The 13,327-nt window shown below is 40.0% G+C and overlaps 1 protein-coding gene across 5 annotated transcripts in view; it reads left to right on the top strand.

Annotated features, from left to right (window-relative positions):
- MCTP1 (multiple C2 and transmembrane domain containing 1) overlaps nt 1-13,327 on the top strand; it is a 278,349-nt gene that overhangs the window by 138,502 nt on the left and 126,520 nt on the right. For all 5 annotated transcript variants that reach the window (XM_040580755.1, XM_040580756.1, XM_040580757.1 and 2 more), the window contains 2 exons: nt 9,107-9,277; nt 10,859-10,989. In XM_040580755.1, the coding sequence (XP_040436689.1) occupies nt 9,107-9,277; nt 10,859-10,989 (302 nt within the window). The remainder of the gene's footprint in view (nt 1-9,106; nt 9,278-10,858; nt 10,990-13,327) is intronic.

Below are 13,327 nucleotides of genomic sequence, written 5' to 3'. Positions count from 1 at the left end.
TTCAGGTGGTGCTGTTCACTTACAGGGTAAAGCACACAGAGCTTGCTTTGGAAGTTTTATCCTTGCTGCGCTGAGTGAGAGAAAAAAAAATTACAAAATTACAAAACAAGGAACTGGGAAGATAACAGAAATGTCTGTGGAAGGACGAGGCCAGTGGCAGGGCAGGTAGTATCAGTGGACAGACCGAACAATACTTGCCAGAACTGCAGGTGTCTGGGGTGTTTAAAATTCTACCTGTGTGCAGGGTGGGTGTGAAGAAGATAGGATTAACAGCCTGGAAACTTGTCTTCCTACCCTAAAGTGGGAACAATGACAGCTAAACTGTATTTGGCAGGTGTTTGTTTAATCTGTCCTTAAAAATCTGCAGTGATGGATATTCTACAACTTCCCCAGAGAGCCGGTTCCAGTGCTTAACTGTCATTTCCATTAAAGGTTGTTTTTTTTTTCCCTAGTGTCTAGCAGTATCTCCCATGGTGCAAATTAAGCTCATCTCTTCCCACAACACAGATGGTTATGTTTTGTCACAGTAATTTGGGCACAATTTATATACGTATCTTAGAGTCTGAAAAAAGTGATCCTTTGAAATGTGTGTGTGTGTGTATATATATACTTAATTCAGAGGAAAGTTTCAGGTGCTCACATCCATTTGGAATGAAGCTTTGCTGTGAGCAGAAAATAGGTCAGAATGAATGGTGAGAAGATGGGAGAAACTGACGATCCTGGTGGGTTGAGCCCAGCCAGCACAAAGCCTTGATGCTGTGCAAGCACCGATCAGCAGTAGCCGAAACATTGCTGTGTTACCAACACAGGCTCAGCCACCAGTGCAGAGCACCAGGAGAGCCATGGACCGCTGGGGGAAAGTGAGCCCCGTCCCCGCCAAACCCATTACAGGGTCAGGTGAAGCTAGGTAGGTGGTCAGGCTGGCTTGCTATCAGCCACTGCTGGATGTTCACTTACGGATGGTTGTAGAGCGTGGAGGAAGCCTCTTTGTAAGGGCAGGGACTGCACTAGCAGTTACAGATACTTCCTATGTCTCCCCACTTCAGCTGTAACATAGAGGGGCTTGGCACAATGCAGATTTACTGGCCATTCCCAGAGGAATGTGACAGATTGTGTTTCGCTTTCATCTGAGAACCTTGATAAGCTTCATTGTGTTCCTAGTCCTGTAGGACAACGAAGTACACCATCTAAGATGAGAGCACCATGGTCTGATACCTGCTGAAAGGGTCTGGTCAGTTCTATAGGGCACACACAGTGTGCTACTCAAGTAAGAAAAATACCCAATTTTTAACACAATAATTGAGTGGAAAGTGCAGCACCTGAGCCTCCTTGTCCTAAACTTTCAAGGTGGAAAACATTTGGGTATTAAAGTTGATTTGATCAGTCATCAACACGTCTTCCCTTTCTGCTTAATTTATGAGACAGGACTACGAGAGTGGTTGAGCTCTGTCTCAATACTAGTTTAGGTCTTCAAAGCTGAAGATGCAAAGGTGTCAGTCTAATTTTTGCCTCATAGGCAACAGTCGTCCTCCCTGGTTGTGAACCCTGATGTACCTCCTGTGTACACTAGACCATGTACTGATGAATTAGTGACCCTATATGAAATTGATAGATACTCATAGGGAGGACGGGTGACCAAAAGCCTTAATACGGGCTGACCGAGCTGTTTATATTCCTGGAGGGTTTTTTTAAGTTCTAATGAAATTGGCATGCTCCCACATCGAAGTTTGATTTTCTCTGAACAGCATTTCCTGATCTGTAAAGGGAAAAATTTTGACCAGCTTAGGTAGATTATGAGTAAGGTGCTATTCCATTTAAACTGTTTATTTCAACAAATCCTACACTCCTAGAGAACTAAATAAGGTACTCACTGCCTCTATTCACAATTTGTATACAAAGAAATAAGATTAACTCATGTTTTCCTATGTAACTATACCTAAGAAAAGCTTTTTTAATGAAAATGGTAACTTTTAGCCAAAGCGTACTGAGAGAGAGCTCTGCCAAAAGTGTTCATTTCACTGAAAATCATTTTCATCTGAATAAGGGTCTGCTCTTGGCCTTTTTACATCTGTGGGAGAATTGCCATTACATTGAGTTCAAACATGATCAGACGCTGTGTTAAACCTGATACATTAATGGCACAATAAGAAAACATCACAAAAACCTTTGTGTGCTTTAATTCAAGGGCAAAGAGAAACAAGTGGTTTGGCATCTTTAGCCAAACATAGTAGGGGAAAAGATGTTTAATAACCATCTGCTGTGCCCTGTCAAGTCACAGTATTCCAGAAAAATCTGGAGGAAAAGATGTCACCTTCTCTTCTTTTATACCTCCTCTTCTGTTCTGTAGTATCAATGATGAGTTTAGAACTGGGATTACTAGAATGCACTAAAATTTAGTAATACTCTTAATTTACACTGTTAGTGTGTGATCAGCTGTTTCAATGTGACTTTGATAAACTGGAACCAAAAGTCCATTCTTCCCAGAAATGAAGATAAATTAGTCTGGGTTGCAACAGGTTATTTCATTGTCATCCCAAAGTCATGAGAAGCTACTTCTGATTAATTACAAATGGTGATAAAAGAGTGTATTTACTGCCTAAAGAAATTGATTTTTAATATGCATTTAGATAACTATTTTTGCTTTAATTCAGCTTTAGAAATTTGCATATACTTTTGAAAGGAAAAATATGATTTATGAACATTTTAAACAAAAAATAATTGTGAAATGTAAGGCTTTCAGCTCCTAACTGCTGATGGTTTTTTCAATTTATTTTAGAAGCTATTCTAAAAATATGTGTGTTCTCATTGCACAAACTGAAGTGTCAAAAGCTATGGCCTTATTAGCTGACGCTTTTATGTCCAACTTAAAATACTTAGTTTATGTGACTCCTGATTTGCCTTTTCCTAATATCAGATGCCTTATGAAGCATTTTTTTGTGTTTTAAAATCGATATGAATGCTTTTCCACTGCAATGAGGTGCTTCTTGACTAGGGGATAGAAGTGGAAATAGCAAAATCATGGCCTAAGGACTGCAAAGACAAGCAGCAGCAGGGAGATGTGTGGTACTTCTTAACTGAAGGAATTTACAATCAGTTCAATCTTTCAACCAGAATCTTTCAACCAAAACTCTGTGGAATTTCAAAATAGAAGGTAGAATTAATTTGGCTTGGGTTTTTAAGAAGAATCTTCTAAAATTGAGAAAGTACTTGCTTTTGTAAGCCACGAGGTTCTAGATGTCAGTTCATCAGCTGTAAATAGTGCCTGATGGAAAGCTGCTAAATAATAGAATAGAAGCACTAAACGTCAGAGTAAATACACCTGTCTGTTAGACATCTGGTTGTAAAAGTTACGCAAATATTTGGTGAGGCTTGTGTTTGCATTACTTGCGTTTGAGTGAGAACAATGTTTTGATACTGTTTCGCAATCAGAACAGCAGAGTGGTATTTCGGTGTGGGTTTTCTGGGTTCGTGCCCACAATTCCACGAAGCACAGGGAGTTTCCATTCAGTCTCAGTGGCCACTGTCCTTCTGTGTGTCACATTCACATCAGTGTGAGGGCTGTGGTGATGCTGGTCATCCTAAGCAATGGGAAGATCATCAGGAGACCTGTTGTCTTTCACATGTTACGACCAATCTTCCAAGAGGAGTTGCTGGAAGGAGGACAAGGGAGAGGGTTAGGATTGTGCTGCCACAGCCTCTCTGACAACTCCTGCCCACACACCATTGCCTTGTATGAATATTTCCACCCTTTTCCAGAAAATGCTAGTCCTAGTGAGTGCCTAACAGAGGCACAGCCTTCATCACATCACACGCTACCAGCAAGTGCACTTAAGTGGAATGCACAATCATTGGATTTAGCAAACCACAAAAATGTGTGAAATGCTGCAAAAGTATCAGCTTTTGTTACAAATACTATAGTGGCACCACAGAATTGCAACTACAGTGACAATATTGAGTTGTTAGAGCAAACATCCTAAAGATTTAACGTGGCAGTCACACTGAAAACACATAGGGCATAGGGCAGTGTAGATTTCTCAACTAGAGAAATTTAGATTAGCTTCACCTAGAATGAAAGTATGCTAAAATGTAAAATACAGCTTACAGAAAAAGTTAAGGTAAATATTATTTCATATTGCAGTAATTATCAGTAGTAGTCCACTTACAAAACTTGCGTAGCTGCCACAAGCAAACATTAAGCAGGAGTCGTCATGATCCCATTGAAGGTGTTATTGTAGCTCAGTGTCTACATGCTGATTACTTCTGCAAAGTCTTGTCCTTCGTGCAGTTTTTAGTAGAGGAAAAGCATTGTGAATGCATGTGACTGTCCCTTGATTTTTTTTCCATCATGTGGACAAGGTGTGTAGAACTAGCAGCTGTGTCTGTTGACGTTCTCATCTTTATTTTACATGTTTTATCCAAGTTGTGCAAGTTTTCTAGAAACTGGGGCAGAAGAATTCTCTTAGGTTTGCAGCAGTCATTTACAATGCAGGCTTTGATTCACTCTGCAACTGCTGCATTTGTACATCCATCCTCTGTACAGCAATGGAAAGGAATATCATCCTTTCCTACATTCTTTCATTGTTTTCTTAATTGGTATTTTATTTAAATGTTCTAAGCCACAGTAGTTCTTTGGGCAAACATTCCTCTGCAGGACATATAGCTGCATTACTTATTTGCTTTTTAAAACTTTTTTTTTTTTTTTTTAATAAGTTTGTGGTAGGCACACTGTTCTATTTCTGTGTGTTGCTCAACTATTCTTGAACAATAGATTTTGTGTTTGAGGACACAGGAGAGGAGGAGTGTTTCCTAGTGGTGTGTATAATGAGGAGATGTAGTAAAAGCTGAGCCTGTTTGCATGCAAGTGAGAGAGGCGGTGCTTTGCAGGGCGCGAAGGCTGATATATGAAGAGGTGAGTCCAGGCGGGGAGAGGGCAGATTGTGAGGTTTCCCCAACTCATTGTGGGCTAGAATTTCAAAGGTCACTTAGATACCCAAAGTTACCAAAGTTAATTACTATGGGATTTTCAAAAGTACTTACTAAAGGTAACTCTTCTTTTGAAGAAAGTAGCGATGAAGTTGTGGCAGTTAATACGCCCATCAAGAAGATGGTCTTGATGAACCTGGGAACAGTGCATGGATTCTGGCTATACCTAGTTGGTTTCCCACCCGGTAATACGTGACCATGTACAGAACATCAAGCCATGTTATAAGATCATCTTTTAGCTTTGACATCGTATTTGGCTAACTATATTAATCATATCTAACAGAGGATACAGTTCTGTGTCAGAAGATTTTCTGCTGTTGGCATCCCTAGACCTCTCACTACCCCTCATTTAGACAGAATAGGTGGAACACAAATAAAAGCTGGTTTTGTCATGTGAGAAAATGTTGGGTTTGCATGCTGTCTATAGCAGAAACATTAAAACAGTGTATGGATATGGAAAGATGTGAGCTTTTCTTTCGCAGGCAGTTTTAAGTATCCTTTGACATGAAAGACTCCTTTGCAGAACTCTTAATTTTAATTTCTTTTTGGGAAAAGAAAGTATGCAGGCTGCAACCGCTGCCCCTCACCCCTTTTTTTTTGTTTGTTTACAATATGTCAGGTGGGAGTCTCCATGCCTGCATATAAATGCACAAGAATGCAAATAATATTCCCATGTTAATGACAGTTGGTTGTGGCCTGAGATCTTGACCTTCCTTCTTTCCAAATTCTAGCATGATATAGATTGTACAGGCAGTTTCAGATGGGAATGTTATGAAATACGTAACTTCCCACCTATTCCCAGAGAAATGAAAATATGTGCAGTGTCTCCATGGTTTTTTTCGGTTTGTGGCAGAAGCAGGGTGCGGTACACATTACCTGCTTTCTGAGGGGAGTAGGTTATCTGAGAATTAGTCTCGAGATACTCCTTCACAGGAGAAGTTTGGAAAGATCTGTGCTCGCGTCTTCATTTTACTCTGTTTCCTTTCTGACTTTGTAACTAAACTCACTGTGGGCTGGATTACAGAAGGTTGCTTAGATACCTGGAAATGTGCCTAGACATCATGTACCTGTCTCACACTGTGAAATTAAGTACGTAAGGGAAGAACTCTAAAATGTGAAATTCGTTTTACTTTCCCATTATTTTTTTTTTTTTTACCTATTAGCTTTTTGTCAAATTTGGCTTGAAATCCTAAATTTGTATTTTATTTAGTTTACTTCCTATAAGAAACCCTGCATGAAATTGTCAGTGTCTGTAATTTGTGAGGGTAGGGATGGCTTTGACTGGAAGGAAGGTGTTTTAGGTGTCTGCTGAGATCTGTTCAGTCTCGTTGGAAACGAGAAAAATGGCAGCTGGAAGTTATTGTTCCTGGAGAAGGCCACGTAGCCTGTGCTTTTCGTGTTGAGGAAATCTGGATAGCTTTACCTCCACTGAGCTGTACCCCGGGTCTTTCAGTATGTCTCCCCTTTGCTGTTCTACGGATCTGTGCGTTACTGATCAAGACGGGGAGAAAAGGGCACCGCTGTGGTCCTGATTCCCTACCTCAAGGAAGAAACGGCCACAACCAGCCCACACCACTTTGCTTTTAGCGGGCGGCTGCTTTTCTTTCACAGACTGAGATGCGGACCCTGCTGCTGCGCTGCTGGCTGCGCGCCACCGGGCCCTGCGAGCTGTATGCGCACCGTAGGCTGGAGAGGTCTGGCGCTGACCCAGCAGGGCTTTCTGCTGCAACACGCGAGCGCTTGTTCTCGGGGTTTCTGCCTGGCTCTTGCAAACTCCCAACTGACCCATCTGTCATTTTATGCTCTCTGCTTGCTCGTTTAGGTCTTGCCTTGCCACCTCATATGTGAATTAACGCCCGTTGATGAAACTCCCTACTGGTCGTCATAAAAACTCAGCATGTTTCATATGGTGGCAGTTGCTCTAATGCTGCAAATTGTTTTAAGAGCCTTAAAAAATTTGGAATTTTTATCAAGTGTACTCTCTAAATGATTCACTGTCTCATTTGTGATTAGTGAAGTTGAGATCTATGCAGTTGTGCTTAAGCTTAAAAGAGTTGCAAGTGTGAACTTGGGCTTATTTTCCGTAATAATACCCTGGAAATCATTTGGATTCTCACTCTTAAACCTGCCCCCTGCTGTTTGGGTGTATTCTTTGCCAAAATAAGTCTCAAATAACCACCGCTTCTGTCCCATCCTATCTTCCTAAATGTGCTTTGTCTCTTCTTTCATCTCTCTCATCATCTTATGTGCAGGGCAGAGTCAGTTTTGATTATTTACTAGTCAGTCTTTCTTTTGCTCTAAGCCTTCTAAGAAGCTGGAACAAGGAGAAAAAAAACAACCTACCACTTCTTCACAAGGCGAGTCTTTGGCAGTGTTGACTGTAGACCCCCAATGAAGGGATATTTGTGCTGAGAAGACATTTATGAAGTTTAATAATGTTCCGATGTTGCAAGTGAAGTCTCTTCTGGCACCTGAGTTCCCACCTTATACCCTCATTTTTGTAGAGTTTCTCTTTCCTGGTGTCCCCCTGTCGCTTCATGTCATAGATTAGGTTAAAGGTTATTCCACTGTTACATATTTGCCTTTGGAGAAACAGTAGTTTATGAGAAGTTTCTCCACGGTCAAATCCTTCACTTCAGGAAGAGATATGTTTATTAAATACAGTGAAATATTGTGGGAGTAGCTATACTGTTTGGAATGAACAGTCATTAGAAAACAGAAATACATGCCAATGTGGTATCTGAAAGCGCACTATTCAGATTTGTTCCAACACCAGTGGTCCCAGTCCTCATGTGTAACGCTTCTCTCTGCAGTCTGGTAAGTGCAGATGATAATCCAGTGATTATGCTCCAGCATACTTTCTATAATCTTCTCCGGGTAATAAAGTAAAATTCCTGCCCTGGGCACTCGCATGGCGGTGTCTACCCTCTGAAAGACTCAAGCCGAATCTGCACTGACAGCCTCTTACAGAGACACTGGGGGTATGCAAGCGATGAAGCCAACCACGCAACCCTTCATGTACTGGAGGGATGCTCTGCCCATTAAGCCTTGTTGCTCAACCTGTGTTGCATAATAAAGAAAATGTGTGTATTTTATGTGTTTACAGCTGAGTATACAATACAGACTTGCCTTTTTTATTATTAATTCATAGAATAATTTGAATAATTTGTGAAGTTTAAATATTGTTTAGCTCTCTAGTGTTCTGATTTTAGATCAGGTAACCTTGGGCGAGTGGAATTTCAGAATGGAAGGGAGATCCTTTGGCAACCGTTCTCCTCAGATGCATCGGAGGTGTGTTTGCCGGCCTCAGGAGTGCCAGGGTGATTTCCCACTTCTGGTACCTTGTAGCTCAGAGCAAGCTGGCGCTGGTCTTCAGTTACTCAGGCTTGTAACCCCCAGCTCTCCCACCCCCAGTGGAGTTCCTTGATGAAATAGCTGTGGCCATCTCTTTTGTGTGGGTGAATTTTCTTTTAACCCCCCCAGTTGGTGGCTGAGTGTTCACAGCCCAAAAGGTTCCTCACAGTTCTGATCAGAGGCTCTACAACGTCTTTCTTTTGAAACTCTTGAACTAATGCGTTGGTATTTAATTCAGTTTTCCTTGCTGTGTCTGAGAATACCACATAATTTTAGAGGCTGAGATAGCTGTCATGTGCACAGGGGTTTATTGACTTATTTTTCTTTGGTCCGTGCTTCTCATGATAGGTTTATATTATTTTAATGGAAATCTCATTTTCCTCACAGTTTTTTGTGTTTGTTCAAGTTCATTCAATCATATGCTACTAATAGAAGGGTCTTTGTAACATTTATTTGTAATGTTGTTATTTCAATCCGCAGAGGGAGAAGTGAAGCAAGAGAAAACACTTTTTTTTCTGAACATTTCCTTAAGTAGTATTTGTTCTGCTTGCTTCTGCCGAAGCTGCATATGACATTACCTGCGTTTTTGTCAGTTTTGTTTCTCTCCAAGTAATTCTTTGTAGTGTACTTTATGTATGCACTGTCAAATAACTTTAAAGTGGCTTAAGATGGTTGTTCTATATTCATAGTTACATGAAATTGAACATTAAAATGCAGGGGAAATTTTTGGAATTGTTTTAACTAAATCTATATTTTTATTTCCCTAAAGTTTCAGACCCAGAGCTTACGACTTTCAGACCTGCACAGAAAATCTCAGCTATGGAGAGGGATAGTTAGTGTTACCTTAATAGAAGGTCGTGAACTTAAGGCGATGGATGCAAATGGACGAAGTGATCCTTATGTGAAATTCCGGTTGGGGCATCAGAAGTACAAGAGCAAGGTAATTTTAGCTGCGACCTAAAATGCGCATTGGTTGTGTTGGAAGTGTTTTGTTCCTGTCTGCAGTTTTTTGGTTTGTGTGACTACTATAGTGGTGGAGATGTATTGTTGTGTTAATTAGCTGTCGGAGCACCTGTCGTTTTGTTGAAATGTTTCTTTTTTATTTCACTATAATAAGAAAATAATATGAGATAGGGAAAAATGTCGCACTTAAAAAGGCGGGGTGGCAGGGAGGCACACCTGATTTTCCATGCAGATTGGGCTTTCATTTCCCATGGTGGGTCATTCGTGGCAGGGGAGAGATGTGGAGTGATTCTGACAAGTAGATACTACCTTTGTGCCTTTCTGTCTCGATGCTGGATGCCTCTTGGATGCATGGCCTTATCCTCAAACCATGTCATGCTTTTATCTCACTTTCCCCACAGCAAGTTCCGTTAAAGTTTGGTATAGGTATGAGCTGAACATGTAGAGAGGATTGATCAGGGAGAGAATGATCATGGAGACTAGCTTGGCTTCCTTGCTATTTTTTTTTTTATTTTATTTCCCTGATCCCTACTGGTTTGAAAATTGCTGCTTGGGGAAGATGCTGGATCTGCCGACGACACATGTGACCTTTCCTCTCTCAGTGGCCATGACAGCCCATTTGGTTTACACAGCCAGACAAAGGGCAAAGCGAGGAGGAGGCCAGGAGCAGTTAGCTGCCTGCCTCAGGGTCCCTTAATCTGAAATTAGAAGAAATCCAATTTCATGCTTTTGTGACTGAAAAACTTTTCTGTGTTTTCATCTTCCCTGATGTGTTTTATTTTTTCAAGCCAGTGGAACTGGTGGATGTAGAAAGTAGCAAGAAGGTGCTAGGCAGTTCCCATTCTTGCTCAGGATAGAGGTGACTACTGTGAATACTGCTTTTGCATTATGGTGGAAAAATCTGCAAGCTTTCTGTTCTGCAGAACATGGTCAGAAATACATGAGCTGAAATCCATTGAGGTTACTTCTTTTGTCAGAAGTAACTGGACTGAAAATGATTGAGAAAGCTACTTTCATCTGAGTTGCAGAGGGAAGGAAGTAAAACAAAGTGAGGGGTTTTTTTTGGGGGGAAAGAAGTATTATTCCATAGAAAGTAAACCATAGTACCATCTTTCTCCCAGTGTTATTGCAGCTGAGGAAAAAGGACATGATAAAATTGTTTCTGTTTAAATACTTACAGTCAGCATCTACTTGTCATTGCAGGTGCTTTGTTTTCCCTTAGGCTCAGGCACATAACTTTACAGCTAACTGTCACTTAGGAGAGGGCATAATTATTCTACAGAAAAATGGATCCATTCCCAGGGTAAATCCTTTGTTCAGGAGGCTTTTGAAGGTGACAGGTTGCAGGATTTTGGAGGTTGCCGTTGTATGGGAGAGGCATGAGAGGAATGGCCAGTAGTCTTTTCTAGTTACTGTTCTTTAATTCTCATAGCTTAAGATACTCATACTGCAAATAGAAAAAAAGACTTTCTGAGCAGACTCTAAAGATCAAATTTACAATTCAAGAAAGCATATGCCTGCACAATGCAATATGACTTTCTCTATGCTCCCTTTTCAGATTGTGCCAAAAACTTTGAATCCTCAGTGGAGGGAGCAGTTTGACTTTCATCTCTATGAAGAACGAGGTGGAATTATTTATATTACCGTGTGGGACAAAGATGTTGGCAAAAAGGATGATTTTATTGGCAGGTTTGTGCAATTATAGCCGCCTTGTTCCCTTGGGATGAGAGCAGATGATTAAAATGAGCCTTGCCATTGAAACTGTTTCTTATGACCATTTTTTCTTGGGTTCTGGTGGTGGGTTTTTTTTTTTTAAAGGTGAGGGAGGATTTTTTAGAAAATATCAGTACAGTTTGCTGCTTTGATGCAATTCTTTACTTTGATGGTGTAAAATAATTTCTGTTGACCAGTAGGTGGCAGCTTTTACCAATTGATAGGCTTAGGTTTTCCAAAATAAAAATCCCACATTTAAAGCAATAATCAAGATGCAGGAGGTTCCATATGGCAACATCCTGCTTGGAGGAGAAATAACGTTTGTGACTTGTAATAGGCACATAAGACCAAAATTATGTACTTGCTTTCTAATCCATTTGGTAACTGAAATGACGGTGTTGAAGGACTACATTCAACTTTTGGAACAAAGAAGTAAGATCATTCACCTCATTCACTTTCAGGGAAAGTGAATCTTTGGGATCTGTCTTAAGAGTTCGAGAAATGGTATAAATTTGTGCGATTGTTCTGCATTTTGGTGTAGGAAGAGGAAGAAAGATGCTTTTATAACAATGGCATTAACTGTTAGCTAGTAGGGGGAAAAAAACTGTCTTGTGCTTATAGATACGACAAAGTAGGTGGTATTTGGAAAGCTCAGATATTTGTTTACACATAATTTAATTGATACCCATATAGTCATACTAATAGTTATTATTATTAATCTGACATATTTTGATTGTTCGTTAGAATATTGGTCATAGGTGTTTTCACTAGGACACTGATGCTATTAACTTGTAGAATTAGGGTTTTTGGTAGTTAAGATGACAAATGAAAATCCTGCAGACCAAGCATATACTTTTGTTGTCAGCGTGGTTATGTTTCCACTGACCTTTTCCTCCCCCTTGTTCCATTTAGGGTAATGGCTGGCTTTATCAAATTAGATCAGTTGGGTAATATTCTGTGTTTATTTCCTACCATAAATTGTGGGAACTCAGAAACCATACAGAGTATGTGGCAAGCAAACAGCTTTAATATTGACAAAACCACTTTTCAGAAGTATACACAGTAGGATTTTATTTTATATGATGAAACCCTAGGGGTGGGGTGCCATGTTTATATTTGAAGTTTGTACTGTATTTTTTCCCTTGCTTGATTCCAGTTGGCGCATATGTAACAGTAACTATTTTTCCGAAGTAGCATCATCATTTAGTCCTATGTCAACATGTGATTACTTTGGGAAATTGTTCCTGTTTTCTGCTTAACTTTAACCTTCCTATCCAAAAGATGGTGACACTGAGTTTTCATGTGTGATTTTCCAGAACACTGTCATCAAAACAGTACTTACGTTGTTACTGTTAACAGTAATGATAAAGTCTTTTTTGCATAAAACAAAAGACACCATTTTTGCTCCAGTACACTTCAAACCAAAATAAGAATGTGATAGAGATATTAAAGGAAGAGAAATTAGAGGAAGAAGAGTCTGTAACTTCAACGTGAGTGGCTTAGGTAACTTTTCAGATACCTGAAAAATTTGTACGTCTTAAGTGTTAATCTATTTCTTCGTATTAACTACGTGCTATTATGCAAGTAACATGATTTCTACGTTGTATTTAAGTGCAAAAAGTTTGATAGCATTAGAAATCTTCTCTCTAAGAAGAATGCTTGAAGCCTTTACCATTTTTCAGTGGGAGAAACTTGTTCTGTTTTCTGTCATTTTCCTAAATAGATGTAGTTCTTTTATATAGCAAAAAAGATGCTCCTTGGACAAAGCTAATCTGTAGTGCTTCTGCAGTATACAGCTGATTTTAACAAAATCAGTGGTACTCTTCCTGAAATTTTACTGCTCTTGATTTTTGTGACCTCTCTGCTGTCAGTGTATGTATAATCCCTCTTCAGTTTGTCCTTTCAGACACTCTCTCATTTCACCTTCTGTTCGTACCTTATCTCTGGATAATGCAACCTGCAAACAAGTTCCTCTTCACGAAGATTTCCATGAAAAACTGTCATTTGTCAAGCTCAATCTGAATACAAAAATAGGTCTTAATATTCCCCCTCCCTGATACCCTTTTCCAGTCACTGTGGATAAAAATCACCAACACCTGACAGCTTCACTTTACATTGACCTCACTCTCCCAGTTTCTCCTTTCGAGGCTGCCTCTAAAAGCTGTAAATACGTTGGTACAGACACCACAGATTTGCCCTCTGTGTGTGTGTGTGTGTGTGTTACGCTAAATATATATTAATTTTGTAAAGCAGGAATGAATTGTGCTCCATGACTAAGGTTCTGTGGCTCTGAAGGCACACATAATAAATTGAA

This window comes from Falco naumanni, chromosome Z, assembly GCF_017639655.2.
Source record: "Falco naumanni isolate bFalNau1 chromosome Z, bFalNau1.pat, whole genome shotgun sequence".
In the NCBI taxonomy this organism is placed as follows: Eukaryota; Metazoa; Chordata; class Aves; order Falconiformes; family Falconidae; genus Falco; species Falco naumanni.
The sequence above is the reverse complement of the archived record's forward strand: the minus strand, read 5'-3'. Positions and strand labels throughout refer to the sequence as shown.